General features: G+C 45.6%; 3 protein-coding genes across 4 annotated transcripts in view; 2 read left to right on the plus strand and 1 right to left on the minus strand.

The window, feature by feature from the left end:
- The window catches only part of KPNA1 (karyopherin subunit alpha 1), a 56,417-nt gene extending 55,087 nt beyond the window's left edge, over positions 1-1,330 (minus strand). The window contains exon 1 of the mRNA XM_084299215.1: positions 1,213-1,330. The gene's annotated coding sequence lies outside the window, so the exon portion shown is untranslated. The remainder of the gene's footprint in view (positions 1-1,212) is intronic.
- Positions 1,331-3,245: 1,915 nt separating this feature from the next.
- On the plus strand, positions 3,246-18,106 carry FBXO40 (F-box protein 40). 2 transcript variants are annotated; one of them, XM_084303170.1, is made up of 3 exons: positions 3,246-3,382; positions 9,700-11,593; positions 14,092-18,106. In XM_084303170.1, exons 2-3 carry the CDS (start codon positions 9,791-9,793, stop codon positions 14,287-14,289), a joined length of 2,001 nt encoding a protein of 666 aa, XP_084159296.1. In that variant the 5' UTR covers positions 3,246-3,382; positions 9,700-9,790; the 3' UTR covers positions 14,290-18,106. The 2 variants fall into 2 exon arrangements, with proteins under 2 accessions (XP_084159296.1, XP_084159295.1); XM_084303169.1 differs by having other exon boundaries at positions 3,251-3,382; positions 9,695-11,593.
- TAPBPL (TAP binding protein like) lies at positions 17,349-25,036 on the plus strand (the record flags this gene model as incomplete). Its single annotated transcript, XM_084296794.1, has 8 exons — positions 17,349-17,421; positions 20,954-21,031; positions 21,148-21,390; positions 22,132-22,413; positions 23,022-23,363; positions 23,544-23,867; positions 24,583-24,675; positions 25,017-25,036. 8 exons carry the CDS (start codon positions 17,349-17,351, stop codon positions 25,034-25,036), a joined length of 1,455 nt encoding a protein of 484 aa, XP_084152920.1.
- Positions 25,037-25,583: the final 547 nt, after the last annotated feature.

The following is a 25,583-nucleotide window of genomic DNA, read 5'->3' on the forward strand; positions in this document are numbered from 1 at the left end:
TAGCAAAGGGAAACGTCCTGGTATAGAGCTGGAGTTAGAGATGGGATGTGACAAAGGCACTGTTTAGAAACCTCAGGGGGAAGTTACAGTCTCAGTAACAGTGATATTCTCTTGGAGCTGAAGCATTACTACAACTGTTTGAAAAATTCTGGCAAGGGACCCCACTGCGAGAACCTCTACCTCCCACATCATCTTACATTACCATGCCTCAAGCTACTGTGCATCTTCCCTCTGCCTTTGGGCACATCTCAAGCACAATTAAAGGTGCAACCGTAGTTTGAGTAGAAACAAAGTTGCTTTGAACTAGCTCACTCATATGTCAGCGCAATGCATTAACGTGCCAGAGAGTGCAACATAATAAAAACAAGGACGGACATACCAAAGCCTCGTCTGATTCAAACTATTAATTGCCATACCGTTCCAGTATATACAAAAGGGATTTCAAACAGCTAGCTGCTGGGTGTAAAGTCGCAATCCATCTCTGGATAGCCCACAAACGCATCTCAACTTGTTACGTCTGTCATTAACGTTAAGCAGGTAGAGCAGAATATATGTCAGGGAACAAAAAAAAAAAAATATCTAGAGAAACAGAAAGTTGAATAAAAATAGATGAGGAAACGACTAAATGCAGAATTCCATTTGGGAATTCTGCGAAAGCGGCAGCCCGGCGTTGTCACAGCTCACGCCGCGCACTTCCAGCCTGGAGTTTCAGCTTTCACTAAACGCCCTCAAGAGGCAAAGCACAAAACCGCCACCCCATGCATCCCGCTACGAGGGAGCCGCGCTCCAGGAGTATGAATGGGGGCGAGCTCCCGCCGGGCACGAAGGGAAGACAAATAACAAATAAAGACACCAGGCTGAGGAGACGCGCGGCAGCCCCCTGCCCCACGCGGCCGGCCGCGGCCCCCCTCCCAGCCCCGTCCCCCTGACGGACGGGGGGTGCCGGGGATGCCGGGCCAGGCACGATCGCGGCCGGGAGCCCGGGGCGGGGCGGGGCCGTGCCGGGCCCGGTGGCTGTGGCCGTGCTCCAGGCGCGGGGCCTCCCGCCGGGCCCGCCCCGCCCCGCCCCGCCCGCCCGCTGCACGCGCGCACGCCGGGGGCTCCCTCAGCACCGGGCCGGCCCCGCTCGGCTCCCGGCTCCGCTCCAGCAGCCCCGTCCCGTCCCGTCCCGTCCTTTCCCTTCCCGTCCCGTCCCTTCCCCTCCCCTCCTACCTGCGGCCGGCGCGGCCCGGCCCGGCCCGGCGCTGGCTGCTGAGGGGCCCGAGGCGCGCGGAGCGCCGCTCCCTCTCTCCCTCCCTGCCTGCCCGGCGCTGGCTGCGGGCGGCAGTGCGCGTGCGCACGGCGAGCCGCGCAGCTTCCGGCCCCAGCGCGGGGCGCTCTGGGAGGGGGAGGCGTTCCGGCGGGGTAGGCGCTGGTAGGCTGCGGGAAGACTACAAGTCCCGGCAGGCAGCGCGGCGTGGTCCACAGTGCGGCGCAGCCGTAGGAAGGCGCGCAGAGCGTGCTGGGGGTTGTAGTCTGGAGAGTGGTGGATAGGCCATGTCGCGACTGTTGGGTGTGTTGGGATAGGCGCGGGTGCGGTACGGGGTGTGCGTATCCCAAGCAGCAGGGGGAGTCCTGCCTCGTCTCTGCCCTGCCCCGTCTCTGCCCTGCCCCGTCACTGGCACCATCAGCCCAACAAAGGCCATATTCCATATGCAGAGGAGCATGGCAGCTGGTATACAGCTGTACCTCTGTGTATATACAGTATGAACACGCACGTATCTACAGCTACACATCTATATATGTACGGTATGCACATGCACGTGTGTATTTACATGCATATGTGCATATACATATCACACAGATAACATACGTTTCATAGGACGTCCATATGGCACAGTATTTCCACCCACAAAATTGAGATAAGAGAGAATAAAGCATTCATTCAACAGCTTTCTCCAGCAGTATTTGCCTCACAAAATAAATAAGTTACTCGTTCTTCTCAGAGAAGTCGCGTTTCTTCCATCCCACCAGCAAGCACACCTGTACTGCAGTGGAAGGTCTGGTTACGGGTTGATGTTCCTGAGGTATCTTGAGTCAAATTAGCACAAGTTACGGTGGCAGCAGAGGTCTGTAAGTTCACCCGTTTTTGCTGAGAGTATAGTTTCAGATGAAGCTGAGCTAATACAAATGGTGTGCTGCAGGTAAAAAAGATAAATTCCTGTTTTCTGTCACCTTCTCTGATGAAATTAACATAGAAGATAGCTTCATTTCTGGGAACAGCTGCTTCTAAAGCACTGAATACTTGTCATCTGGGTTAATTCAGCTGGAGAATTTATTCTTATATCAGTAGCAGAGAATTTTGAGAAGCAGATTTGTGTAAAAGTGAAGCATATGAGCAGTATGTTTTTAAGCAGCCTAAAAAGACAATGACAACATTGAAGAAGCTTCTGTGAGTCAAGGCTGAAGAGTAATTGTGAACTAGGAGGTGAGGGGTTCAAGTGGAAGGGACAAACACATTGTTGATAGTGTGATTGGATGAAATATGGGTTTAGACATATTCCTGCTGGCCCCTGTTTTCCTGAGTGCAGTGGGATGATACAAAATGGTACCACAGTAATACAGCCCTTTCTAAAAAAGGCCACAGAGCCAGCCTGCTAACCGTATTTAGCACTACTAAATTACAATTGGCACCAGCAAGCCTTGGTTGTCGCCTACTGACATTTCGTTCAACCTAAAAATGAAAACACAGTTGCCTGCACTGTTTCAAACCATCAGCGTCACTGAGGTCTCACAGATAGGGAAAGAGAAAGATAAGGTGGAACAAAAAGCTGTCTGTGATTTAGGATCTCAGAGCTTCCACCACAGCAGCAAGGTGTTCCCCCACCAGGGAGAAGCAGCAACTCATCCTGTGTGCACCCACCGCTGGAGTGTGTGAAAGAAGGAGCAGGGGACGCAGTGACAGCTGCAACAGCAGAGACTACAGGCTGATGTGGGCACTGAGAGGAGCGGCATGGTTAAAGATGAGAATGGCAGGAAACTCATACAAGGCTCTGGGAAATGCTCTGATCTTTTCCTCTTAACACCCAGGGCAGAGGGCAGGGTTAGTGTCGTCTTACATCCTCTCTTACATCTTCTCCGTTAAGTATCACGCCAGTAGTGACAGTGTTAACAAATACAGTGGAAGAGACAGCTCTGAAAGCTGAGCTGCCCAGTCACATGCACAGGTTTTATTTTTAACATCCCCAAACTACTTGATGTTTCTACTTGGGCTTGCTCTGTGTCCTCTCATTCTCTCTTCTTTCTTTGCTTCTTGTTAGCCCTTACTTACCTCACTTCAACTCAGCTGAGCAAAACCAAGAGTGCAAGTGTTCGGTACAAACACAGGGACACTATGATTAAGGTAAGGCTTTGTAAATAGGGCTGGAGCCTTTATTGGTGAAAACTTATGCAATGCGATGGTTACTGTGTCAAGCTATGAAAGCCAAGATGTCTTCAAAACAGTCTTAGTAATTAGGATGAAGTAGAATAATCAGACACAAGATGTCTTCAAGTGACACCTGAGAAAAGAGGCAGCTGGTAACTCTGAACACTTTTGTGACAGGCTGCTCTAACAACAAAAACCCTCCATAACATATTAGGTGGATTAGCCAGGGCTTGCAGCACTGCATCTGGGGTTTTAAAAAACTAACATACTGGCTCTAAAATGGGAACTTCGGTAGTATGACAGATAATAAATCAAAAATTCAATTTATGTAACTTTCAAGAAAAAAAAAAAAAAAAAGTAAGTCTTAAAATCCAGTGAGTTTTAAGATTCAGACTGCAAACTGCATTTTTAGTCCAGACTAAATAATACAGTGATGAAGTAAGAATTACAAGCGTTACAGGTACTATTTACTGTACCTTTTAGAGTTGTGGATGCTTAGCAGTTTTTATTCATGAATCTTTTAGCTTTTGTTTTTATGACTTAGATCTTAACCATGAGCACTCACATTCTTTGTACTGGGCATCTGGGTTTAGCTGGTTTTCTTTTGTTTTGCTTAAATCCATTCACTTGACTATCTCAAGAAGTTTTCAGAAAAGTATGTTAATGAGATTGTTACCAGGGAACAAAAATAGAACCTGAGCCCAAAACAAAACTGTTTTGTTTTGTTTTGTTTTGTTTTTCTCAGGCTTCAACTGAACTGTAACCTGTTATTTTAAGGCACTTGGTGAACTCAAATCATAAACCCAGGTGCTGATGCACAGTAAGAGTTTGCCTAACTGTGTCCCTCCCAAGGACAGTCCTTCACATTAGGTGCAGAGTGGGTGCCTGTCACAGTCTCCTCCTTTCCCACTCCACTTCTCAGCCCCTGCTGCTGTGCTGCCCGGTGCCACACGTGAACCCAGGGGACCGTATCAGCATGATTTTTTTGGTGGGTTTGTCTTAGATGAGCTGTGACTATGTTGTTCCAGGTAGGGAGGAGCAAGAAATATTGCTGATCCAGTGCTCAGACAAGTGCTGCATGGGGTTCCTACCAGCAGTGCCCTGTGTTACCTGTGCCCCATTACTCTGAACCCTCCCCTGGTCCTCCCTCAGCAGCACTGGTGCATTTGGCTGGATAGAAATGGCCTGAGTGAGTTTCTGTGCCTCTTCACTGCACACATGCAGCACAGATTTACCAGGAGAAGGGATGTCTGGTGATGTGACAGCTTATCTTTTACTCCATGGTCCTTCATGCCGTGTTTTGGGAGCTGAAGGGAAGTTGATGTGCTGTTTCAGGAACCTGAGTAGCATGCATCATCTGGAGGAAAAGCACAGAACTGAAGTCTTTGCCTGACTGATGCACTGTGCTGTGGACCTACTCTGTTCCTGCCATTTTAAAGTATATTTCTTCATATAAAGAAAATCCGACATATTCAGCATCTCCAAACCAGTGGTTATTGCCACAAAACATCACAGTCTCAGTCAGCTGGTCTCCAGCTGAAAAATACAGGGAATAGCTCCCTAAATGTCACTTGTCCTTCCATCTTTGGGCTTATCCAATGGGACAGTTGTCTCATGGAACATCTTTTCCATCTTCATCTGTTATATCAGGGACTTGAGGTTCATGAGAAGGATTGCCCTGGCATCAAAATGCCCCTGTAAAATCTGTATGAACTTGTTCAAGGGTTAAGACTCCAGGCAACTATGCCTTGCACACACTGGATAGAAGTTTGTTAGTGTTACTGATAATGATTTCATCTCCACTTTCTATTCTCCCTTTGCACGTACCCTGAGCTGTGCCATGTTCACTACCCGGCTCATCTGAAGCCTGGCTGGCAATGTGCTTGTGAGATCAGTCTGAATGGCAATTGCAGAGCAGGCATGCCATGACAGTGACCTGGCTGCGAAGATGTGGGGCGTCACTCACTTAGAGGTCACTGTGACTCCAGATGGTGACATTCTCGGATTTGCTTTTTATTTTGTAACGAAGGGCAGGATGTTAGAAAACTTAGTCTCCTGGAATTACATAAACATGCAGTTTCCACTGGCATAGTGTTTTCTTCCTCGGCTCCCAGAAATAAACATGTCTGTGCTGTGACTGGAGACCCAAGCCTGATTTCTTGCTGAGGTTGTTCAGGTTGTGGTGACTGAGGAGGTGCACTGCACACAAAGAGAATAAAATCTCTAGTTTAGAGAGGCTTGGATTTTCTAGAAAATGTGATTCTATTGTTGCCTCTGCCAGGCAGGTGAGACATCAGAACCTGGGCATCCCCATGCTTTGCCTTTGTTTTATTTACATAAACTATTATATTTAATTATATTTGCTTTTGTCTTCCTACAGTCTAATTCTACATCTGTCAGATGGAAGTACCAATGTCTTTTAACCTCAAGTGCACCTCTAGTACTGCAAAGAAAAATTCATTATCACTTGTGAACCACTCAGATACTACGGTAGTAAATATATTGAAAAACCCTGTAAGGAAATTAATAACTCTACATTCACCCCAAGATTTAGGTATTATGCTGAAAACAAGATATACACTGTGACTGGGTAACAGGGATTAAAAGAAATAGTAAATAACTGCTATCTGCCCTACATACTTCACATTCCTTTAAAATATTTTTTTTGTTGTAATATTATATGTAACTTTAACATTCTTGGCTCCAGTGTTTGGATGAAAACTTCCCAGAGATTTTTAAGAGATGCTTATCGTGTTGTAAATCTTAGAAAGATTGTTTTGTGTTCATTGGTAATCAGATCTCAGAGGCAGTCTGCTAGATAATTGTCTGGGGTTTATGATGGCCTTTTAAAATGGTTTCTTAAAATGGGAGGCATCCCTTGAATCTGCAAGAAGAGTTCAGATATGATGTGCAATTTTAGTATGTCATATTATCAGTCACCTACACAGAACAAATACCAAATAAGGAAACATTTGTGTTGTTTTAGCTCAATAACTGCAACTAAATTTAATATGCATTTACTGAAAATAAATTATAATTGATTTATAAACTACAAGTTATTGTCACTGAACAGATCTACTTCAGACACAGACATATCTGTAGTTTAAAAGGCGGCTGTATATTTTTAAACCTTACTTGATTTGCTGTCATGACAGTCTAAAAATAAAGATTTACCAAAGTGGACAGACTGTGGATGGGAGTTTGCATCTTTTCATTCCACAGCACCTTAAGCATGATTCAAGTAAAAAATTTTGTTCTTTTTTTTTTTTTTTTTTTAAAGCAGCCCTTCAAAAACATTGCAAGTTGCAGTGAAACAAGATGTATGTCGGTTTAGAGAAGTGTTTTATTACCTGACATATCCGTGTGTTATCTGCCTCTGGATGTTAATGTATCACTTACTGAGGCAAGAATTGGTAAATTTTCTGTCAAGTGTTTTGAAAAGCTGTTGTATCTGTATTGACAATGACATCAACAACTAAGAGATGGAGCTAATCATCAGTTAAAATACAGAGCTCATGATTATTGTCTTGTCAGAACAGAAGCATTCAAACCCTAATACATATCAGAAAAATTCTCTCTCACTTCTCCCTGTCTCCTAACTTCACAGATCTGACAATTAGAAGAGAGAGAGAAAAATATTTTTTTCTGACTGAACAGCATGTACAATTTAGAGATGGGGTAAAATGAACTAAAAATGGCAAATCTGAGTAATCATGAAGACTGATTCTAGATGTGAATGCTGTGATGTGGTCATTGTTCACAAGCAAAATGTATATTTCCTTTTTCTCCATGTGATTCTAGTGTGGTTGGTTTCAGCACACAACAGTGTGAAAGCAGGCTCCTCTCCAGAAACTTCACAATCAGCCCTTTCTGTGTTTTTGGAGAACCGTAAGGCCTGCGCTTCAGATGTGTTCTTATTTATCAGTTATTTCTCTCTAATAGCTAGTTTTGCAGTGGAAAGTGTTGTTCATACATTCATGTTTTTGTTTCAGTGTAATGTACCCAGCCTTCCTCTGACCTTACGCGAGTCATAGCTGGGACTATTTTTAGAGATTATATTTGCAGCAAAATGCTACAAGAATGACAGTAGCAAGGATGCTGCCAATGTGAAATAAATCCATCTGCATCTCTTTCTTCCCTGAGCTGCATAAATGTAGATGTCACTAAACAGTCTAAAGCAGGATGGATGTTGTCCTAAATGACATTTATTTAGGGGCTGAATCTGTCTGGGGCCATGCTGACCAGCATTGTGGTGTCAGCCCTGGGCAGAACCCTGTGCTTCCCAAGACAAGCAGGGAACATTATTATGAACAGTCATGAAATACTGCTTTTCTGCTTTGCTGTCTTCAGTCCCTTGGTGAAGGTATCAGAAAAGACTTGCTCCTTTAGTAGTTAGGATGGAGAGGGAATAGGGTTGATTCAGTAAGGGGATTTAAACAGGCTTTGGTCAGTTTTGGAGACTGTGATGGATGGAATGGAACTGTGTTGAGCTATGGTAGGTCCTACTGCATAGGAAGCATGGTGGGAAGATGAATCAAAGATCTTTTTCTCATTTTCATGACAAATAAATACATAAGCACATAAATAAATAAATAAATAAATAAATAAATAAATAAATAAAAAGCCCTGGCTAACCACCCTTTACAGCAAAGGAAAAGTCAGAAAGCCTGGAGTTTTCTACTTGCAGCAGCTATTCTTTGGGCTAAGTTGATGTTACCAGATCAAGTTATTCAGGGAGGTAGCTCCAAGCAGTACAAGGACTGGGCAGCTTCTAGGTCTCCAGTACAGCAAATGTGGAGAGAGCATATGAAGGGAAAAGTCCTGTGGATCCACAGAAGCTCCCACATGTTCCCCTGAAACAAGGTTCACCTCTTATGGGCATTGTAGAAGGACAATGCAGGGCTGGATGGACCACTGGTCTGACCCAAAGTGTCGTTTGTCATTTTCTTGTTATGTTCTTATTTTTTTATGACAAAAGAAGACATGCCTCATGCTAATGACCATCTCTATTTAGTTGCTGCCAAATTCTATGCTTCTGTTTTCTCATTTTTAGGGAGGAGTAATACTCTTTGCCTGGAATTCTTACAAGGGTGGGGATATTATAAGCAAGGTGCACTGATAACTTTTGGAGACAGGCCTCGTAAGTGTATTATTTTCAGCTAATTAAAGTGATTTAATTGATTTACTGGGAAAGAGTGGAAAACACAACAATGAAACCAAAGCAGATGAGTGATTCGTTCTGACACAAAGCTAGTAATCTGGCAGTGATATCTTTTTCTGTAAGGGTCTCCGTACTCCATATTCTTGTACTTCTGCTTTTTGCTGTTGGACCTCAGGAAAATGGTATGTCCTTTTCATTTCAACATTTTTAGGGAGAGAAAAGCAAAAGAATACATATATTTTTGAAACCATGTTAATACATGAGTGTGAGAACTGAAATGCATTCTTCCTTAAGAAAACATTTAGCCTTTTTATATGATAAGGCTGGTTGAAATTTCTGAGACATTTGTTTTGGCATCCTCAACTTGTTCTTTTCATCCAGTCTGTGAGTTGCAAAACATTAAATTAATGGACCTGCCAGGTGGCAGCTGAATTTATGAAATGGAGTCTGGTTTTGTTTATTTCTGTTCTTGTTGCCTGGGACTGTTCCCTGTTTTCTGGGCCGCTGTGGCACCACTAACACCTTCATAAACTGAATCTAAAATATGATCACCTCAGGATCACCTATCCAGTTCTGGGTCTTGTTTGACACTGACTTGTAAGTATGTAGGATGAACTAAAAAAACGTAGGGCAGTTGCAGTTGGTTCATTTGTGACCATTCATGTCCATGGTGGGATGAGGAAGGTATGACAAGACGTGGGCCAAATGACCAGCTGATTTTTCTAGGGAGGAAAAAGAAATATCACCTTTCCCATTCAAATCATATCAAGGAAGTGGGGGAGCACCCTCTCTGTGCCTGCAGCAGTCTTGATTTCAGCAATAAGCAATGGGCAGCATCAGCACAAATATTGAGGCAGAAAACATCTCATTCTCAAATCTTTGCTGTCTCTGCTGGGCTAAGAGCAAAGAGTGCTGAGGTCTCACTGATATCCATGCTGCTATCAGGGAACACTGTCCTGTGGGGATCAGTGCTTATCAGAGCTGGGTATCATTTACCCACAGCCTTATTCCTGCTAGGAGTGCATGTGAGCATCTAACTCGCAGAAACCAGGCATGGGCACAGGCACTGGTGGTCTGTGTCCTTCCTTGCCCCTCCAAGCAGTAACTCTTGTCTTTTCTACGTCCAGCACAGGGCTCAGAAAACTCCCCCTGGGCAGCACAGGCATTGTGAGAAATGCTTCAGCCGGCACTGCCGCGCGCCGATCGAGCCCTCCGTCTCCTGCATGGTGATCAGCTGCCGCTTTCACTGCGGAGCCACCTTCCACATGTGCAAGGAGGAGGAGCACCAGCTGCTCTGCCCCTTGGAGCAGGTGCCCTGCCTCAACTCAGACTATGGCTGTCCTTTTTCCATGGCCCGCTTTAAGCTGGCAAAGCATCTTCAGGTCTGTCCAGCCAGCGTTGTCTGCTGCTCGATGGAGTGGAATCGCTGGCCAAACGTGGATTCAGACACAACCCTCCACAAGAACATTATGAAGGAGACCTTGAGTGAGGAGTGTCTGGACACAGCATTGGCGCTCAGAGACCAGAAGATACTATTCAGGAGTTTGAGGGTAGCCGACTTGTTTCCAGAGTGGAGGAGATATGATGAAGTGGAAGAGCTAATGGATGAAGCCATGGGTGGGGAAGAAGGTGCTGTGGGAGGATTAGCCTGTGGTTCCCAAGAGGGCAATGACCCAGCATCTGAGCTCAGCCAACGTGAGCGTGAAGATTTGGCAAAGGACAAGGAAGGAATGGATCTGGGGAGTTACAAAACCTGGGAGAACATTTTCAGCAAAGAGCTCTTGGCGTGCAAGGTAACGGGCTCAGCAGCTGGCAAGGGAAAAAATACAGAGGAGGCTTCCAAGAAAACAGCATCAGGACCTTGTGCTGCCAGCTCTGCAGAGAAGGCAAAGGAAACGCCTGCTAATGCAGAAGAAGCAAAAGACCAACAGCCTGAACAAGTAACACCAAATAAAGAAATGACAGGGCTGGCTCCTTGGCAAGAAGGGGTCCTGGAGAGGCTGAAGAAAGAAGTTGGTGTAGCCGATTACAACATGTATCTGGTACATCATGGGGGAATGCTCATCCGCTTTGGCCAGCTAGCTGCTTGCACTCCGAAAGAAAAAGACTTTGTGTATGGGAACTTGGAAGCTCAGGAAGTGAAGACGGTCTACACCTTCAAAGTGCCAGTTAGTTACTGTGGCAAAAGAGCACGGCTAGGAGATGCACTGGGACACAAGATGCCAACTTCAGACAAGTCGGTGGATACCTCAGATTTGGGAATAAGTCCAGAAGAACTGCCTACAGCAAACGTAGTTCAAGCCACACTGCTGTGTGCATTGGAAAAAGAACTGAAAGGCCATGAGATCTCCGAAGCAAGGGGTATCGATGGACTGTTTGTAGACTTTGCAACACAGACTTACAGCTTTCCCCTGGAGCCTTTCTCCTCCAATGCTGTTCTAGCAGATGTTCTGGATGAAAAAAGCCAACCAGAACTCCACGTGGAGCTGTACACTGAATGTGTAACCAGAAGACACAACAAAAGCAGTTCAGCTTTCACATTCACTTGCAGTCATTTCTTCAGGAGAGACGAGTTTGCATCCCACTTCAAGAATGTGCATGCTGATATCCAGTCATGTCTGGATGGATGGTTTCAGCATCGCTGTCCACTGGCCTACTTGGGATGTACTTTTGTTCAAAATCACTTCCGCCCTGACGGACATAAGGCCAAGGTGATATACAGCAAGCTTCTCAAGACATTTGCTATTAAACCAGAGGTTGACACCCTCCTTGCTGAGTCAGGGAAATGCGGTTACACAGTGGACAATCGAGGGAGAAACAAGGATTTGCTGAGCAGCCTCCCACTGGAAGTGCTGAAGTACATTGCTGGGTTCCTGGACAGCTTCAGTTTATCTCAGCTATCGCAAGTGTCAGTGCTGATGAGGGACATCTGTGCCACTCTACTTCAAGAGAGGGGAATGGTCCTGCTGGTCTGGGAGAAGAAAAGATATTCCCATGGTGGTACTTCATGGAAAGCTCGCAGAAAGGCAAGTGACTGCAACACTGGGGAAAGGACAGCCAGGGGGGTATCACCAGATAACACACAAGCATAGCAAGTGATGCTGCATATAAGCATGTAGGTAGGGAGAAGGTTCATGAGGTTAAGAATTTGCAGCCCAATGTGTCCTGGGTGGTCAGTGCTATAGAGTGCAGTACATCTAGCAAAGAGAGGAAGGTGTAAGTGGGTATCTACTTCCTAGCTGCAGGTCCCCACCCAAGCTTGTCTTGAGTAACCTGTTTGCATTTGCACCGTATTTAGGCACTAGGAGCTGAGAATTCTTGATACTTAAAGGTCACATAGATGGTTTTAAAGAACTTGCAGTTCACCCTTTTGTTTTATTCTTTACAAGCTGATATAAGAGTACACTGAAGGGTAAAGAACTAGATGTGACTGTGAAAGGAGCTCAGGCATTCACATCAATCCGACAGGGTTTTGGAATCATAATCATAGTAAATAGTTTATTTCTGATGTCTAATTTACATCTATTTTCTTTTAGCTTAAAACCATTACCCCTTGTTTTATCACTACACTCCTTTACAAAGAGTCCCTCCTCATCTTTCCTGTAGGCCCCCTTTAGGTACCAGAAGGCTGCTATAAGGTCTTCCCAGAGTCTTCTCTTCTCTGGGCTAAACAACCCCAACTCCCTCAGCCTGTCTTCCTAGGAGAGGTGCTCCAGCCCTCTGGTCATTTTCGTGGTCCTCCTCTGGACTCCCTCTAACAATTCTTCATTCCTCTTGTGCTGGAGGCCCCAGAGCTGAAGGTAGCACTCTGGGTGGGTCTCACAAGAGCAGAGCAGAGGAGGAGAATCACCTCCCTTGACCTGCTGGCCACACTTCCTTTGATGCAGCCCAGGGCACGGTTGGCTTTCTGGGCTGCAAGTGCACACTGCCAACTCATGTTTAGTTTTTCACCCACTGATACCCCCAAGCCTTTCTCCACATGGCTGCTCTCCACTCAGCCTGTATTTGTGTTTGGGATTGCCCTGACCCAGTTGCAGGGCCTTGCACTTGGCCTTGTTGAACTCAATGAGGTTCACCCAGGCCCACCTCTCAAGTCTGTCCAGGTCTTTCTGGATGGCATCCCATCTCTCCAGTGTGTTGAACATGCCACAGGGCTTGGTGTCATCAGCAAACTTGCAGAGGGTGCACTGGTCCCACTGTCCATGTCACCAACAAAGATGTTAAATAGCACTGGTCCCAATATCGACCCTGAGGAACACCACTCATTGCTGATCTCCACCCAGACATGGAGCCATTGACAGCAACTCTGTGAATGCAACCAAATCCAGACAATTCCTTACCCACTAAGGAGTTGATCCATCAAATTCATGTCTCTCCAATTTAGAGAAAAGGTTGCTGTGTGGGAGTGTGTCAAATGCAACAAGTACAGTGACTGCAAGCTGAATCAGCCAAATCCAAACAGGAGTTAGCCACTGTGACCATTTACTGGAGGATGAAGCTTCAAGTAGCAAAAGGAAGAAATTCCACCTGGTCTAATTAACTCCAGTTCCAATTAACTCCAGTTACTGTTGCACAACTTAAAACCAGCAGTCTTGAATTTAAAGGCTGTCTAAACCCTTTCTTGTCAGCCCTTTGTACTGACCACGCAGGAATCTTGTATTCAGTGCACAGATTCTGCTTGAAAACATCCCATTTGTAATTAATCTGAATTTATTGTCTACTTTGTATGATAGCTATGATTATATAGAAACAGGACAGGCTTAGGTAACTTTAAGTGCAGCACATCCACATACTGTCCTTCCACAGAAAGAAACATTTCTAAACTATGACTTTAAAAATTAATTTGATTTAATGGTATACAGGAAATATTCAAGTGACTTATCCACGGTCTTATCACTACATGGTGGTGTATCAGTAAATGACACATGGTATCACTGCAAACAGAATCAGAAAATTTTAATTGCACATTTCTGTTTTTTACAAGCTTGTAACTCTTCTAGGAATGACCTTAACCTTAGATTTTTCCAGGCTTGTTCTGGGGTGGGGTGAATAACAGCAGTGTTATAATGTTCCTTCCTTTGAAGTTACTGATAAAGACTTTGGAAGGTCTTTATGAAGTAAGGTTTCTTTGAGATACGTATCACACAAGCATCCCGTAGTCACTCTGCCTTATAATTATCATTGGATACACCTATAAGCACCTTGGACCCCACCTCACATGTGATGTTGTGGTGGTCAGCTGTCCTGGGTTTCCTCATGCCCAGCACTAAATTGGCACCAAAAACTGTGCTTTCCTGTTAAAAATGGCAGGTGATGACTAAAGCAGCAAAAACAACAAGTGTGAGGTACGTAACAATGCAGACTACACTTGTACAGCCCTGCGTGGTCTGGTTTTCACTAACCAGTACAAGTAACGCATACCCACTACAGACATATATATATTTTTCTGAAAATCCTCTTCTGTTTTTACTAACATACCAGTGTTCCCTCCCCGATTTCTCTCTCCTTCCCTATCGCCACCCAGACCTGGCAGTTCAGCAGCCTCTTCTCCAGAGTTAACAGGTGGAAGCACAGCGAGGTGGCGTGCATGTCAGAGCACCTGAAGAAGTGCCCGTTCTACAAAGTGGAGCACAAGACGGACCCTGTGCTGCTGACTGGCATGTGCGAGGCTCGAGAGCCCGTTCAAAAGACTTTGGTTTCCACCTTCAAGCGTAAGGTCTGAGCAACCAGCTTCTCCTCTGACCCGCTCCTTTCAGTGTCCCTTAAAAGAAGCTCTGGGAAGCTGTATGTAAAGATAGTTGCTTCTAACTCTCCTTTGGAAGGACAAAACTGGCATCTCCCCAGCTGCATTTGGAACATCCTGCAATTTCTTTTTTCCTCCCTGCATTATTTTAATTGTTAAAACTTCATCCAAAGAGTTCTGGCACACTGCTCACTGATGTCTTGTGCTTTCTGTTTATTTTTCTGTTCTCTGCTTAATAAAGCACCCTGGAGAAAGCAGTAAGGATATTGCTTGAACACAGCATCTTTGCATCCTTGAAGACAGGCAGCTGCTCCTAACTCTGTGTCCCTGAGAGAAACAAGAGCAGTTAGTGCACCTAGCTTGAAAAGATACAAAACGCCTCACCTGTGGCTGGAAAGCTGAGCTCTGGGAGCACAGACAGATGCCCTCTCACCTGGCAGACCTAAGGATTGCTAATGTCTCTGGGGACATGGGCAAAGGAAAGACACCCCCAAAATTGCACTCAATTAATTAAAACTCCATTGAAGACTCAGGACAGCACCACACAACCACAAACCATCCGTTAGGCAATACAAGCTTAAAGCTGAGCTCGTGGCAACATCAAAACCAAACCAAAGCAAACAAATGTGCTCTTTGTTGGAAATAACCAGATAGCAAACCTGGCTGTTTAGGGGCTCAATTGACTTTTTCCTTTTTCTAGTTAATATTTTTTTTGTGTGTGTTACGTTTTAAATCCATTAAAGCCATCAAAAAATACCTGAAGACACTTTTAGAATGCCTCACCTATTCAGTTTTGCAACTGTAAATTGCAAATTGTAGTCGTAAACAATTTGTCAAAGGATGTTTGTTTGTTATGTAAAAGAAAAGGTGTTCAGCAACCCATTCAGCAATGGTGTGAATAATGATTGCTTCAGTTAAATGGTCTGGAGTAAAAAGATTATTTTTTTTTTATAGAGCAGAAAAGTGATTAGGATTTGGTTGATTTTTTAATAAGTACACCAATTTAAAAACAAAATGTGTTTGTTGAGACAACAAATGAGGCTGTTGAGTTGAAAATGGGCATTGATGGATGGAGATATGCTGCACCTGTGATTCTCGGTTTTGATGCAGATGCGGGATAAGGCTGGCCATGCAAAGAGCCTTCTCTTATTGATGGAGGCTGCCATTCATTGTTGCTGATGAACCTGAGCTGGGTGCTGGGTACTGAAGGCATGAGCTACACTGTCCTTGCAGCTCAAAAGGTCCTCTTGAGATTTTACCATATGAGGATGATTTCTTCACCAGACACATGCCCTCAGGATAACATAATCTGAGCTGTGGGGATGGTGGGTTGGTCCTGACATCAGGAGCAGGAGTAGCAGTAGTGACAGATTCTTATTTTTATTTTCAAATCAATTTTCTTCCCCTGGAGATCTTTTTTAGGAAGTGTCATCATGCTTCACCCATAAACCCATCTGCACAGGTGCCCTGTAGAAAATACAAGTTGCACCCCAATTTTACGCAACAAAAGCAAACGAACACAGGGGATGTGAGCTGGGCCAAGCACAGCTAAAGTCAGGTGCTCTGTTCCTTTGCCTTGTGCCTTAACCACTTTGCAAAAACAAACTGGCCATCCTTTAAAGTTGCTTACAAAAACACACACCTGTCCTCAGAACATCCATGATACTCACCTTGTCTTCAAAACCCATGAAACGGGTCACCCAGTATTATTGCCCTCTGTTTTAAGCAGGGAAGTTGTCAGAGGTGAGAACATGCAGTTATCCAGCTTTTTTGGCTGCCTTTATAGCCTCCTCCTCCTCCACGTGTCATGTGCCTGATTTTGAAAGAAGCTCAGCACCAAACTGTAGACCACAGCTGTCCAAGAATCAGGTGCCAGCATCTATACTTGGTGCTTAAAAATAGAGGCAGTCAAAATTATGGACAGTTCAGAGAGAAAAAAAAAAAAAAAAAAAAGACCTTTAAAGGATAGCTTCTGAGAGTAAATCAGTGTTCATGGCTGGTATAAGAGACCACTAAAAAATCCAACCTATGAACCATCTGATCAGCTACTTAGTTTATGTAAACTGGAGAAATAGTGGTTTATGGTAGGTGTGAATCAGGCTCATTTCACCTCCAGCATTGCTGCTATTCTGATTCTGGCGTACTTCTGTCAATGCCAGTGGGTTTTGCTCTTATATCTCCCTTTTCTTGGAGATCTCGTGTTTTAAATTCCAGCCTCATTGCCACTGGCCTTGCTTCTTCCCCAACCAGGAGGTGCCAGCATCAGGTACAGAGAGGATGCAATCTCAGCCAAAGTGAGATAGCTAAAGGTGTGGGTTAGAGATAAGGATGCTGCAACTTCTACCTCTTGGGGTATAGATACAACATCTAGGAAACTAGATATGGATCATTTTCTTTCTAGTACTACTACAGGATACACTGGAGAGACACAAGGTGTTAATTCACAGAGAAAGAGACAAATTCACCCCCATGAATACCCATGTATATTTTTGTAAGCTGTAAATTTGATTGAGTCAACAAGATTCATTTACAACCTTGCCTTAAGCATATACGGTGCAAGCTGTAATCTGCAGTGATCTTCAGGTTAGCCTGGTTAATCCAACCCCAGGAGAGGGAAGACAGTACAAGGAGGTGGAGGTCACTTCCAGAACAGCACATACCCACCTAGCAAATGCCAGCTGGTAGCCACTTCATATTTTACCTCTCATTTAACGCTAGAGGAGAGCTGTGGGCTGGTGTCAGATGCAATCAGTTTAATCAGAGGAGGCATGCCAAGCTAGCTCAGTGTTGATAGTCCCACTCATTAGTAGAGTCAGCAGAAGCTTTTGGGGAACTGCAAGAAACAGAATTTGCCTGAGCATTGCGTGAGCATAATGCTGGCTTAGTGTAAAAAGAGAGGCTATGGTTTGGATTCAGCAAGTCCTTAGGCTCCTAATTTAAGCTTGGAGCTTGACTGATGGAAAGTTCAGATAAATAAGGCTGACAGATTTTGTGGTGTTTCCTCTCGTTGGAAGAATTGGAACTGAAATGATAGCACTATGGAAATTAGAGAGGTCAGAGCAGGGCAAAAAGACTCAGGGCAAGAGAATGGGAAGACTGGAAAGAAGAAAGGTAAGTGGTTTGGTTAGAGGACAGCTGACTAAATGTGGGTGTCATGGGGAGAGGCAAATGGAGAAAGGTAAAAGGGCACAGGAATGGAGGGAAGAGGGATGTGGAAGAGGTGATGGGGCTTCAAATACGCTAGGAGGAAATGTTTGAATTCAAGAGATGCTAGGAGGATAGGGGTGACATTTAGAGCAGCAGAGACCTATGGGGATATTAAGGGGAATAGAGAGATTATATTATTTGGTTTCTACTGACAAAGTAAGATGAGCCTAGTGAACTCAGTGAACTGCAGACTCTATTTTGAATTGTAACTTTTACAGTGAACCTCACTCTGTGGCACAACCTCTTTTCTGGGTTAGAATATTCAGCCAATGTATTGTTGAAGTGCAAGCTAAGAGGCCACTGTGAAACCATGAAGAGCCTCCAGTTTTGACATTCCTGTGCGCTCACCATTTGCTGCCAACAGCAGATTTTCTGGATAAATGCTTGGAGAAGGGGCTGGAAGCTCCCTATCAGTGTTATACATTAACACGGGATGATATTTCTTCAGGGGTGAAAGGGTAGGTTACCTACTGACACGTACATCCAGGCTGGACTGAGAAATTACTCTCCAGGCCTCTATTTCCCAAAACCAACTGAACCCAGATAAGGTGAAGTTTATCTGTACAATGTATGTTATTTTGCAAAACTGTGTAACTCCTTGTTGCTTTCTTAAGAATAATAATAAAAAATATGGTTAAAAAATGCATCAAAATCCATGTCTTATTTTGTTTTCTTAGTTTCATCACAGTAACATTAGTTTTGCTTTCTAATCAGATGTGGTTCCTGTACCCTCATATTCATTACTTTCATCTGCTCCATTCGGTATAACTTTTCTGGTTGAAGACTAAGGCTATGTATCAGCAGCAAGTATTGTTATTCTTGGCCTTGTCCTCTTTGTACAGTCACTTTATCCTTCCTTGTTAAGTTATTTACCTGTATGAAAAACTTTCTCTTCTAAAAATTAATTTTCTAGATTAACATCACATTATGTCTACAAACAACTGAAGAAGAATTTTCTTTGACAACCTATCTCCTTATTCACCACTTATATTCAATAACGTTGTGACCATTGATCCTAGTAACCACAAAGAGCTTTTTTTTTCCTCCTGGGGTGCAATTTCCATGATCGCTGTACGTCCCTCACAGCAATTCTGGGCTTCTCTCACATCCAGTTCCCTCACTGCTATGGTCCACTTCAAAGACTTCTCTCATTTCCTGTATTTATTTATTTGTTTGTTTGTTTGTTTCCCTTTTGAAGCAAAACCTCCAAGTACTGTACAGACCTATTTTTATTCAGCTTCCTGCTTCATTTATATGTAAGCAAATTATGATCACGTGCTCCAAATTTATTTTTAATGACCACCTGCTCTATGACTTAATTGCTATTTACAACTAACAAATCTTTTGTAGGCTCAGTGACTGTTTTGTGAAGGAATTTGTCCTGTCATGTTGAGACTTACAGGCCTAAGCACCACTATGATTATCAGAGATTATTCTCCAGTCATTAAATGTGAAATTAGTTTCCCATGGTAGCACAGCTCCTACTGGGATTTATCACCCAGTATTAGCACTCTCTCTACATATCCAATTACGAACTGGAGTTGTTCACAGTTGTCTCTGACCTGCACCACAAAAAAAAGCACCTATTTTGAATTTTTTCCTCAGTTTCACCTAATGCACTATTTTTGTTCTTCATTTCTATCAGTCTGAACAGCAGGATATTTTAATACCAGTGATGACTGGTATCCTACCATATTTCTGTTACCTGCAGGATAGCTAGTTTCCACCCCATATTAGTTGTTCATATTTATTTCATACAGATATCTGGAAGGGAGTTAAAAACAGAATGGAGCCAAAGGCTCCCTAGTAGTAGCAGCTAATATAAAGAAGGGCAATGGCAGCAAGATGAAGCTTGGGGAGGTCCTATCTCAGTGCTCTCTGGTCTCACCCCCTTCCCAGGACTGAACTCAACATACCTTTGGCTGCCTGCCTTGTCTGCTGTGATTCTTTTACACAATTACGATATTCTTCCCCTTGTTGTCTAGACTTCTGCCCATTGATACCTCTTTATCTGTCATGATACACCTATTTAACTGTTTTTGGTATTCCTGTGTACAAAAATAGGTACACTGCTCTCTCCCAGCAGTTGCATCATCGTCAAAGAGATCTTTTGCATGTGATACATACACTGTAAAATTATATTTACTAGCTAGCTCAGTAAGACACACAACATTTTACTGGAGCTGTTTCCTTTACCCAGGCCAATCCAGCATGCAGTGTGTTGCAGCTTTGGAGACTGGAAAAGAGTCCCAGTTTCTGCAGACATCTGGAGGGATTTGATTACACAGAGCTGTCAGGGGTGACTTGCTGCTCAGAAGGACAAACTTTGTCACAACTACTGTGTTCAGGCCACTCTACAGGCAGTAAGCCACGACCCATTTCACAGACACAACTTCCCCCAGCTCCTGGGTGCTATTGGCCAAATCAGCTCCTTTAGGCTTGAAATGCAGTTTTGGCCACACTGGCACAGCAGGGAGAATTAATATTCCTTGTGAGACTTTTCTAAGAGGGACTGGAGTGGTTAATGAGGATGGGGTGGGGATGCAAGGGGTAAGTGCATATCAGGAGTTAATTGGAACAAACTGGGGTGGTTTCACTGTTGAGCAGGTGTCTGTCCAGCACAAATCCTGCCTGGGCTGGGCTTCAGGAAGTTGTATTGGAAGAGATGGAGAGATTGCTATCATGTTTGCTGCGCATGCGTACGCATGCTTATAGCAGGCCACAGCAGGGCTAGGTTGTATTACTGCAGGGCTTGAAAGACAGAGGAGAGGAACAAACCACCAGAGGAAAAAAAAATGTCATTTTCTCTCAGTACATCTGAAAGATGTGAAAAAAGGCAGTAGTTAAAATGTCATCAGAGCTCATCCATTCTCTCTCTAACAGCTGTGCTCTGGCTTATTTTTTTTCCATGATGTTTTTTCCCATGAAGCAAGGGCTGACTTGGCAGCTTGCGGCTCCACAGCCACTGAGCAAAACAGCTCCCGTGTGCTTCATGGCACTTAGAGAAGGATCCACAGGGGGAAAAAAAAATATATATATATATACAGCTTCAAGCTCCTAGCCTCTCACAAAGCTAAAGTCTTCTAAAAAGCAAGCGTACAGAGACACAGAAGCTTTCACAGGGTGCTCAGTGAGCCAAGGGTGGTGAGAAAGGCTGACATAGCATTGACTCTTAAAGAGGTATCCAGCAAAAGCAGCCTTTCTTCGGGGTTTGGGGATGCTTCTTAATCCCATTTCCCTGCTGTCTCAAGCCTTCAGCATTATGCCCTCCTGTTAAGACTGCTATGCTTGGTAAAGAAAGAGTTAACAGGTTTAATGGAGTTGTGCTTTTTTTTTTTTCCTTCTGCTTTGTCAGAGTGAAAGTGAAATTAAAACCACGAGCTCTGCTAGCAGTCTGGGGCTGGGGCTGATTCCTGTAAATTTTTCTATGTTTCAGCCGGCTGGAAGCCCTTCCCTGGGTGCAACATGATCAGAGAGCTCATCCTGTGCTGCTGCGTGCTGCCTCTGCATGCGGGTGAGTCGGGGTCGGATCCTGTGCTTCCACCCCAAAAAGGCTGCACCCTCAGCGGGGCTGGGAGAACAGCCTGGAGGAGGTTCATGCATTAAACTGTTTCTCTTCCCTCCCTGCAGGCCCAGTGGAAAATCCCACAGAAGTGCCTCAGTATCGCAGGGTGGATATCGTCCTGGACTGCTCCTACGTGTGGGATGGAGGACTGCTGCATGGCTTCGGTGCCTCGCTCTCCAAGCACCCTGCTACCCTAGTGCTAAGGGGTATCAGCGTCAGAGACGACGGGAGCTTGGGAGGTGTAACTGACTACGAAGTCCCACAGGGAACTCCTGACTCCTCTCCTCCCGTCATCTTTGAAGCCTCAGGTGAGTGGGAGAGCTGGGGTAAGAGAGCTGCCTCCAGGGTTTTGACCATTCACATGCACCAGGCCTGCACAAAAAATCCCTTGCCAAAAACAACTGAGTAATTATGCCACTATGTGTTGTTATTGCAACGTTGAGCATTCCTATCTTTTGTCATTGCTAATATCAGCTTCTTGGTAAGTGTGCATGAAGCTGAGCTGTCCCTCTCAGGGCCAGCAGCAGGTACTGGGAAGCACATAGGTCACTTAATGGGTGGTCATGTAAGATGCTTGTGCCTACAAGTAAGCCTGTGCTTTGAACAAAAACACATACAGCCTGTCCCTACATCCAGCCACTCCTGCCTTCTTGCCACACTTTCTTTCCTTAATTGAGATGCTTCAATGTCCCCTTTGCACCTGGATTCAGGCCCCAAAAGAATAAACATTGCAAGTCTTCACCGGGTAGTTCACATATACAGACTACTTTGTTGAGCTAGCTGAAGGGAATCTGTTCTGCATATTCTCCTTTCCTAACAGCTTCCTCTGCTCACAGTGAACTCTGTGCGGGAAGAAATAAAACCAGCAGGCTGAGGGATGTAAAGAAATCACAACTAACCTCTAACCTTTCATATTCTTTACTGGCCTTCATTTGATAAGCCTAGCCTTGCATTTCTGCACCCTGACTGACCCCCACAGCACATCTCATCCATTTACATTGCCTTCCTTTTGGACCTGGATGGCTAAATCTCTCCCTCTCTCCTCACAGCCCAGTCGGTGTCCATCCCACACGCAGAGGCCCTGTTGCACATGGACTGCAATGGGGAGGAGATGAGCTGCGAGCTCTCCCTGTACAGCTCCCGGCAGGATGGCGAGGGGTCCTGCCAAGCCTCCTGGTTCATGGCCACCCTGCAGCTCTCCGGTGGGATCAGCATCGCCCTGGTGCTCAGAGGACCCTGCCCCAGCGGACAGGAGGAGGAGGGACACGATGCAGTGCTGCACCCAAAGCTGGCGATTCCTGTGAGCAAGGAGGGGACGTTGCTGACCACAGGTGACCAGGAGGCCGGGGGTATCCCCACAGCATGAGGGACGTGAAGGAGGGGAGCCTGCTGTCCCAACAGCCCTGTGACCCACCTCTCACCAGGCACTGAGGGCTGCCAGAGGAGTTGCTTAGGAAAAAAACAGGTTGTGCAGACTCCTTTTATAAAGGTTCTTCCTCGGGGACAGTCTTGCCACCCCCTGTGCCTCCTCTCTGAGCTTTCTATGCTCTGGCTCCTGAGGATAGCATAGAATCACACAATGGTTGAGGTTGTCAGGGCCCTCTGGAGGCCATCTGGTCCAACCACCCTGCTCCAGCAGGGACACCCAGAGCAGGTTGCCCAGGGCCATGGCCAGGAGGCTTTTGAAGAGCTCCAAGGAGGGAGACTCAAGCAAGTGCTTCAAGACCATGGCATGCACTTGGTGTCTGCCTGTTTGTCCACCTATGAACCCCACTGGGCTGGCTTGCTCCATTCTTCAGCCCACATGGCCCCTGGGACACCACATAAGGTGCCACCTCTGCATGAGGACACCACTGCCCATGCATCCCACCTGAGGGTGCCTTTTTTAACCATATCTGCTTAACTCCCCACTTGCTTGTGTCCCTCTTTCTGTTTCTAGTTGAATTTCAGTCATCATCAAACAACACTTCCATGCGCACACGTCTCGGCGGCTCTGTTACCCTCGACTGCCGCTTTGCCTTGGCCCCCAGCTCCACACTGTCCTCCCTGGAGTGGAGGAGGCAGCACCGAGGCAGAGGCCAGAACATTTACCAGTACCAGGTGGGGAGCACAGGCCCTGCAACGCAGCCAAAAGTCCACGTGGATGTGGCACAGCTGCTGGGGAGCGGAGACGCATCACTGAGCCTGCAAGGAGCGACTGTGGATGACGAAGGGATGTACATCTGCCTGGTGTCCACCGCACAGCACCAGGCCCAGCACAACATCCAGCTGCTTGTGGCTGGTGAGGAAGGCAAATCCATGGGGGTAACAGCAGTGCTGTGTTCCCAGGCACTGAAACTTCACTCAGCACCCTTACTCGCTTGCTCCCAACACTCGTTGTCACAGGCAGCTTGTGGGTGGATGGCACTCGTGTTGCCTGCTAACAGTTAGTAAGTCTAATCCCTGTTTTTTCCCTCTCCAGAGCCCCCAAGGGTCCGTATGCTTCCATCAGTGGTGTCATTCGAGAGCGATGAGACAATTACACTGTCCTGCATCATTGCTGGCTATTACCCCCTGGATGTCTCAGTGAGCTGGACACAGAGGTCTCCTGAGAATGAAGCAGAAATCCACCTCTCAGACACGCGTTTCTCCAGTCACCGGCAAAGCCAGGATGGCACCTATAGCATCACCTCCTACCTCAGCCTCAGCTCCGCCACAGCGCAAGCACCGGCCACCTACACCTGCCATGTTTCACACATGGCTCTGGAGGAGCCCATCTCTGTCAGTGCCCATCTGAAGGCACCAGGTGAGTGCAAGGGGTGGAGGAAAAAGTCCTTCGCCCTGCCTGGACCTCCTGCCACCTCATTACCCACCACAAGGATTAAAAATTCTGACGCTTGCCTGTTTCTTCCTGCTCTCCTGGTTTCCTCTTGTACTCGTCCTCTCTTCCCATTCACTTTCAATCCCTTAGCCTGCATCTCAGCCCCTGAAGCTTTTCAGGGAGCAAGTATCTAATTTCCTTGAGGGGAAAAGAATTTTTATGACCAAAAGCTGAGCAAGAGAGCAAAAGTTTGTAGCACATGGGCTGGAGCCCACTTGGACAGACACAAGAGAACAGCCATGACCCAAGGAGTTAGGAGCCTAGCTGGAGCTGATGTTCAGCTGGAGACTGAAGCTTCTCAGGAGCTGTAGTCCCAGCAGTGCAACAAATGCTTCTCCCCCTTGGAGCTGATGTGCAGTTGCTGCTGTTCTTGCTCTTCTTCCTAATGGGTCATTGCTTCTATGTATCCTTCTGACCCAGCAGGGAAAAGCAGGCAATGCTGCCGTTTGACAAATTACGACACATCAGTCTAGCCAGTATAACTGGCCCTGTGTCTGTGGCTTTAGTGCACGTGTTTCATGTCACATTGGTGTATCTGAGAAGAGCACGTGCTGTGCAGGCTTGTTGAGCTGTGACAACTCGCTGTCTGCTCAGCTGCTCAAGCGAGTGTAACATCCCTGATCCTCCTCTTCCTCTACAGAGCACAAGGGATGGGAAGGACTGGTGGGGATGCTCATTGCCACTGCCATTTTCATCGCTGTCCTCTTCGCTGTGCTCAGACGGAAAAGAGCAGGTAGGAGGTTAAGCACTGAGCCACTTGCCTGGTATGGGAGATGGAGCAAGGGACATCTTCCTTAAATTGGCAGCTCGGTGTCACTGCTGGGGAGGTCCTGCTGCCTTCTCCCTTTCCTCCCTTGCCCCTGCAGTGTGCAGGGCTACCATCCCATAGCCACAGTCCTCCTGCCCTTCCAACGCCTCTTGACAGGGCAAGGATGCAGTGCTCTTCTCCATTCACTTCTGGTGGATCCCTGCACAGGGTGGTGTTCTGTACCAGTTTGGTCTTGCTGAATCTTAGGTGTGTTTTTTGTTTTCTTCTTCTTTTTTTTTTTTTTTTTTTTTTCCCCTCCTTTTCAGCTAAGCCAAAGTCTGGGTAACTTCTAACAGTTTCGGAGTAAAAGAAGCTCTTGTGTCACCCACCCGCCCTCCTTTGTCTCCCTGCTCTTGACACATCCTGCTCCGGAGAGCCAGCCTTGACCAAATATTGGATGGAAGATATTGGTCTGTATGGGAATGGTAGGACTGCCCTTGCTGAAGGAGCTGAGTGGCCATTCAGAGACAGAGGCTGAAAAGAAACACTGGAAAATGTGCCTTCATCTTGGGAGGGCAACACTGACAGGCTCAGCTCTTTGCTGGGATGCCATGCTAGATGGAACATGCATGCATTTTTAGAAATTACCATTTTTCAATTTCAGGGAAACATAATTTGTGTGTGTATATATATATATATATATATGAGTGCTTGTATTACTGTATGTGTGCATGTGTCTGTATAGATAAGTGTATGTACATATACATGTTGTAAATAGGTATGTGTCTGCAAATTTATATAAGTACATTTGGCTAATAGTAAGCTTTTTAAGTAAGATATTTATTTTTTATGTATGTGTATGTTTTATCTGCAATGTTGGACAAATAACTAGG

The sequence above is a fragment of the Netta rufina genome (assembly GCF_964035555.1).
Source record: "Netta rufina genome assembly, chromosome: 1".
Taxonomy (NCBI): Eukaryota; Metazoa; Chordata; class Aves; order Anseriformes; family Anatidae; genus Netta; species Netta rufina.

What these genes read in the sequence shown, in the direction of transcription:
- FBXO40 (XM_084303169.1), top strand. An exon ending in CATGGAAAGCTCGCAGAAAG is followed by an intron (nt 11,594 to 14,091) that starts GCAAGTGACTGC and finishes ATCGCCACCCAG; the next exon opens with ACCTGGCAGTTCAGCAGCCT.